Source organism: Salvelinus sp. IW2-2015, unplaced genomic scaffold, assembly GCF_002910315.2.
Source record: "Salvelinus sp. IW2-2015 unplaced genomic scaffold, ASM291031v2 Un_scaffold4143, whole genome shotgun sequence".
Lineage (NCBI taxonomy): Eukaryota > Metazoa > Chordata > Actinopteri > Salmoniformes > Salmonidae > Salvelinus > Salvelinus sp. IW2-2015.
The window spans coordinates 45,302-51,811 of record NW_019945415.1 but is presented as its reverse complement, the minus strand read 5'-3'; the positions used below and the strand labels follow the sequence as shown (position 1 = coordinate 51,811).

At 44.8% G+C, this 6,510-nt stretch overlaps 1 protein-coding gene across 1 annotated transcript in view; it reads left to right on the top strand.

The window, feature by feature from the left end:
• Positions 1-6,510, top strand: part of eif4e2rs1 (eukaryotic translation initiation factor 4E family member 2 related sequence 1) — a 28,603-nt gene that overhangs the window by 2,167 nt on the left and 19,926 nt on the right. Inside the window, exons 2-4 of the mRNA XM_024143560.2 lie at positions 166-250; positions 2,105-2,224; positions 2,448-2,462. Of these exons, the coding sequence (XP_023999328.1) occupies positions 166-250; positions 2,105-2,224; positions 2,448-2,462 (220 nt within the window). The remainder of the gene's footprint in view (positions 1-165; positions 251-2,104; positions 2,225-2,447; positions 2,463-6,510) is intronic.

Sequence of the window (6,510 nt, the reverse complement as noted above, 5' to 3'; positions counted from 1 at the left end):
TCACTCAGATTCACCTGGTCAGTCTGCCATGGAAAGAGCATAGCTTTCACCCAGATTCACCTGGTCAGTCTGCCATGGAAAGAGCATAGCTTTCAACCAGATTCACCTGGTCAGTCTGCCATGGAAAGAGCATCATGTTTTGTACACTCCGTTCTCTCCCCCCAGTCTGAAAGATGACGACCTAGAGGATCAGGATGAGACGGTCTGTAACCGGGAGGAAGACTGCTCCATCAACAACAATCGACGCAAGGTACGCAACACACACTAAACGCACCATCACGCATACAGTACCAGTCAATAGTTTGGACACCTACTCATTAACGGGTTTTGCTTTATTTTTACTATTTTCTACATCGTAGAATAATAGTGAAGACATCAAAACTATGAAATGACAAGTGGAATCATGTAGTAACCAAAAAAGTGTTAAACAACTCAAAATATATTTGAGATTCTTCAAAGTAGCCACCTTTGCCTTGACAGCTTTGCACACTCTTGGCATTCTCTCAACCAGCTTCACGAGGTAGTCACCTGGAATGCATTTCAACTAACAGGTGTGCCTTGTTAAACGTTAATTTGTGGAATTTCTTTCCTCCTTAATGCATTTGAGCCAATCAGTTGTCGTGTCAAGGTAGGGGTGGTATACTGAAGATAGCCCGATTTGGTAAAAGACCAAGTCCATATTATGGCAAGAACAGTAGAAATTGTCAAAAAGAAACGACAGTCCGTTACTTTAAAACATGAAGGTCAGTCAATCCGGAAAATTTCAAGAACTTTTAAAGTTTCTTCAAGTGAAGTCGCGAAAACCATCAAGCACTATGATGAAACTGGCTCTCATGAGGACCGCCACAGGAAAGGAAGACCCAGAGTTACCTCTGCTGCAGAGGATAAGTTCAGTAGAGTTACCAGCATCAGAAATTGCAGCCCCAATAAATGCTTCACAGAGTTCCAGTAACAGACATCTCACCATCAACTGATCAGAGGAGACTGCGTGAATCAGGCCTTCATGGTCAAATTGCTGTAAAGAAACCACTACTAAAGGACACCAATAAGAAGAAGAGACTTGCTTGGGCCAAGAAACACGAGCAATGGACATTAGACCGGTGGAAATCTATCCTTTGGTCTGATGAGTCCAAATTTGAGATTTTTGGTTCCAACTGCTGTGTCTTTGTGAGACACAGAGTAGGTGAACGGATGATCTCCGCATGTGTGGTTCCCACCGTGAAGCATGGAGGAGGAGGTGGTGTGATGGTGTGGGGGTGCTTTGCTGGAAAAGCATTCCAGGTGAAGCTGGTTGAGAGAATGTCAAGTGTGTGCAAAGCTATTATCAAGGCAAAGGGTGGCTACTGTGAAGAATCTCAAATATAAAATACATTTTGATTTGTTTAACACTTTTTTGGTTACAACATGATTCCATATGTGTTATTTCATAGTTTTGATGTCTTCACTATTATTCTACAATGTAGAAAATAGTAAAAAATAAAGAAAAACCCTTGAATGAGTAGGTGTATCTTAACTGGTGCTGTAGATGTTTCATTTCCTTGTATATATTTTAACTAATCCAACCTGCAAAATGTTCTAACTGCCAACAACAATCTGTTTGAAAGAAAGACATAATAATATACCACATCCATTCCTTAAATATGATATTATTTAAACATGACTTCCCCCTCCCTCCGTCTGATATTATTTAAACATGACTTCCCCCTCCCTCCGTCTGATATTATTTAAACATTACTTTACATTCTACAACTGGCGTCACTGACAGACTTGACCAGATGGGAACAAATGGGATTCATCCTCCGTCTGTGCTCATCATTCCTATTTTCCCTCAAATCTGATTCAATATTTGGGTTGAAGTAATTCTCCTTGCAGATTAAGCCTGTATAACTTGTTTCATAGCTAATGACTCATACTGACTGTGTGTGTATTTATGTATGTGTATATATATACTGACTGTTGTAGCTAATGACTCATACTGACTGTGTGTGTATTTATGTATGTGTATATATACATACTGACCATGTGTATTTATGTATGTGTATATATACATACTGACTGTGTATTTATGTATGTGTATATATACATACTGACTGTTGTGTGTTAGACGGTGAGTCCTGCAGCAGGGGAACATCCTCTACAGTATAACTACACCTTGTGGTATTCTCGGAGGACTCCGTCCCGGCCCGCCAACACACAGAGTTATGAACAGAACATCAGACAGAAAGCCAAGGGCTGTAGAATTTGTTATTGGAGGCTGTGTGTAGAGAAGAGCGTTGGTAGATTGGTGTTGTAGGTGATGCGCTCGTCTGTGGATGTGCGTTGTGGTGGCGCAGATCACGATGGGATGTGTGTTGTTGAGGGTGTGCGCCCCTAGTGTGTGGTATGGAAGGACTCGCTACTCGCTCTGAGGGTTATGGTTGATTTTGATAGTTGGTGTTGATGACGAGGGAGCAGTAGTGAATGTAGCGGCAGGTCGTGCGGGGGTGGTTGTGGGGGGTGGGGGTGTGTGCGGGGCCTGCGTGTGTGTGTGTGGCGGCCTGTGTGTGTGTGTGTGGGCGGCCTGTGTGTTATGTGGCGGCTGTGTGTGTGTGTGAGGCGGCCTGTGTGTGTGTGGGGCCTGTGTGTGTGTGTGTGTAGCGGCCTCGTGTGTGTAGGGGCCGGCTGTGGTGTTGTGTGGCTGTTGTGTGCGTGTGTGTAGTAGGGGCCTGTGTGTGTGGTGTGTGTAGGGGCCTGTGTGTGTGTAGCGGCTCTGTGTGTGTAGCGGCCTGTGTGTGTAGCGGCCTGTGTGTGGTGTGTAGGGGCCTTGTGTGTGTAGGGGCCTGTGTGTGTGTGTGTAGGGGCCTGTGTGTGTGTGTGTAGGGGCCTGTGTGTGTGTGTGTAGGGGCTGTTGTGTGTGTGGGGCCTGTGTGTGTGTGTGTGGCGGCCTGTGTGTGTGTGTGGCGGCTGTGGGTGTGTGTGGTGCCCTGTGTGTGTGTGTGCGCCTGTGTGTGTGCTGTGGCGGCCTGTGTGTGTGTGTGGCGGCCTGTGTGTGTGTGTGGCGGCCTGTGTGTGTGTGTGGCGGCTGGTGTGTGTGTGTGTGGTGTGGCGCTGTGTGTGTGTGTGTGTGTGCGCGGCTGTGTGTGTGTTGTAGCGGCCTGTGTGTGTAGCGGCCTGTGTGTGTAGCGGCCTGTGTGTGCTGTGTGTAGCGGCTGTGTGTGCTGTGTGTGGCTGTGTGTGTGGTGTGCGCGCTGTTGTGTGTGTGTGTGAGCGGCCTGTGTTGGTGTGTGTTGTGTAGCGGCCTGTGTGTGTGCGGCCTGTGTGTGTGTGTGTAGCGGCCGTGTGTGTGTTAGCGGCCTGTGTGTGTGTGGTAGGGCTGTGTGTGTGTGTGTAGGGGCCTGTGTGTGTGTGTGTGTGTAGGGGCCTGTTGTGTGTGTGTGTGTGAGGGGCCTGTGTTGTGTGGTGTTGTAGGGGCCTGTGTGTGTGTGTGTAAGGGCCTGTGGTGTGTGTGGTGTGTGCTAGCGGCCTGTGTGTTGTGTGTAGCGGCCTGTATTTTCTGATGTATTTTGAATTCGCACGCGACTTGCACAATAATGTCAAAAGTGGCCGAGTTGAACCGAAGCACAGACCAAAAACAGACCAAGCGTCACACAAATTTTACAAGCCACAGCTTCTGGCTGATTGCTTGGGAATACATTTTGGATGACATTCTGTTGTTTACGTATTGTGAATCACGTGAAATGCGTCGGGAGATTAAAAATGCAAGTGACAAACTACCGGCGACGCAAAAAGTTGGTACACAACTCTGTCCTGCGGTTACCCTATTCACCTCCTCCTGTCAAAAAGACAACCAGTAAAATAAGAGTACTTAAACATTTCATTAGACATTCTGCCTTGTACAGAATACTTGCTTTTTTTTTACAGGTCTTTCAGACTGATATCCATGGAGTAGCAATGGTGACTGATGTTTAGACAATCAGTCATTGCCTGTTCTCATGCTCTTTTCTTCTAACTTTGAACCCACGATTGACATCTCATTTTTCTCCTTGCAGATTAAACCTTTGTCACTGTTGTGACTAATGCCTCATACTGACTGTTGTGACTAATGCCTCGTAACTGACTGTTGTAACTAATGCCTCGTATACTGACTGTTGTGACTAATGCTCTACTGACTGTTGTAACTAATCCTCGTATACTACTGTTGTGAATAGCTCATACTGACTGTTGTGACTAAGCTCATTACTGACTGTTGTAACTAATGCTCGTATACTGACTGTTGTGACTAATGCCTCATACTGACTGTTGTGACTAATGCCTCATACTGACTGTTGTGACTAATGCCTCATACTGATGTTGTAACTAAATGCCTCGTATACTGACTGTTGTGACTATGCCTCATACTGACTGTTGTAACTAATCGCCTCGTATACTGACTGTTGTGGACTAACTGCCTCATACTGACTGTTGTAACTAATGCCTCGTATACTGACTGTTGTGACTAATGCCTCATACTGACTGTTGTGACCTAATGCCTCATACTGACTGTGATGACTAATGCCTCATACTGACTGTTTGTAACTAATGCTCGTATACTGAGCTGTTGTGACAATGCCTCATACTGACTGTTGTGAACTAATGCCTCGTATACTGACTGTTGTGACTAATGCCTCGTATACTCTGTTTGTGACATGCCTCGTATACTGACTGTTGTTGACTAATGCCTCGTATACTGACTGTTGGACTAATGCCTCGTATACTGACTGTTGCGACTAATGCCTCGTATCTGACTGTTGCGACTAATGCCTCGTTACTGACTGTTGCGACTAATGCCTCGTATACTGACTGTTGCGACTAATTGCCTCGTAATACTGACTGTTGCGACTAATGGCCGTCGTATACTGACTGTTGCGCGACTATGCCTCGGACTGTTGCGACTATGCCTCGTGTGTGTATGGTGTGGCATTTCGCTACACTTGCATTAACATCTGCTAACCATGTGTATGTGACAAATAAATGTGATTTGTGTGTGTGATATATAATATATATACCGACTGTTGTATCTAAATGCCTCATACTGTGTGTGTCAGACGGTGAGTCCTGCAGCAGGGGAACATCCTCTATATATATATATATAATATACTGACTGTTGTATCTAATGCCTCATACTGTGTGTGTGTCAGAAGGTGAGTCCTGCAGCAGGGGAACATCCTCTATATATACTATATATATTACTGACTGTTGTATCTAATGCCTCATACTGTGTGTGTCGACGGTGAGTCCTGCAGCAGGGGAACAATCCTCTATATTATATATATATATATATATATATATATATATATTATATTATATATATATATATTATATTATATATATATACTGACTGTTTATCTTGCCTCATACTGTGTGTGTGTCAGACGGTGAAGTCCTGCAGCAGGGGAACATCCTCTAACGTATAACTACACCTTGTGGTATTCTCGGAGGACTCCGTCCCGGCCCGCCAACACACAGAGTTATGAACAGAACATCAGACAGATCGGCAACGGTGGCATCGGTCAGTACACACACACACACACACATCATACACACACAACAACAACCACTACACCATCAACACACCACTACACACATCACACACACCACTACACACATCATACACACACACACACCACTACACACATCATACACACACCATAACACATCACACACACCACTACACACTCATAATACACACACACCACACACCACTGCACCATCATACAACACACCACTACACACATCATATACACACACACACAACATACACACACATCATATACCCACACACACAACCACTAACACACACCACTACACACATCACACACACCATACAACACTCATATACACACACACACACCACTAGCACGCATCATACACACACCCATACACGCATCATACACACACACACTCAACGCATCATACACACACCACACACTACACGCATCATACACACACACCAACTAACGCATCATACCACACACCACTAACACACACACACACCACTAACACCACCACTACACAACACACCCACACACCACGACCACATCATATACACAACACACACACTACAGCATCATACACACACACACTACACACATCATATACACACACCACTACACACATCATATACACACACCACTACACACATCATATACACACACCACTAGCACGCATCATATACACACACACTACACCATCAATACACACAACCATACAACCTCATATACACACACACAGCACTCATACATAATACACACACCACTACACACATCATATACACACACCACTAGCACGCATCATATACACACACACTAAACGCATCATATACACACACCACTACACCGCATCATATACAACACACACTACACGCATCATATACACACACTACTACACGCATCATATACACACACCCACACTCAGCAACGCATCATATACACACACACACACACTACAAAGCATCATATACACACACCACACTAGCACGCATCATATATACAC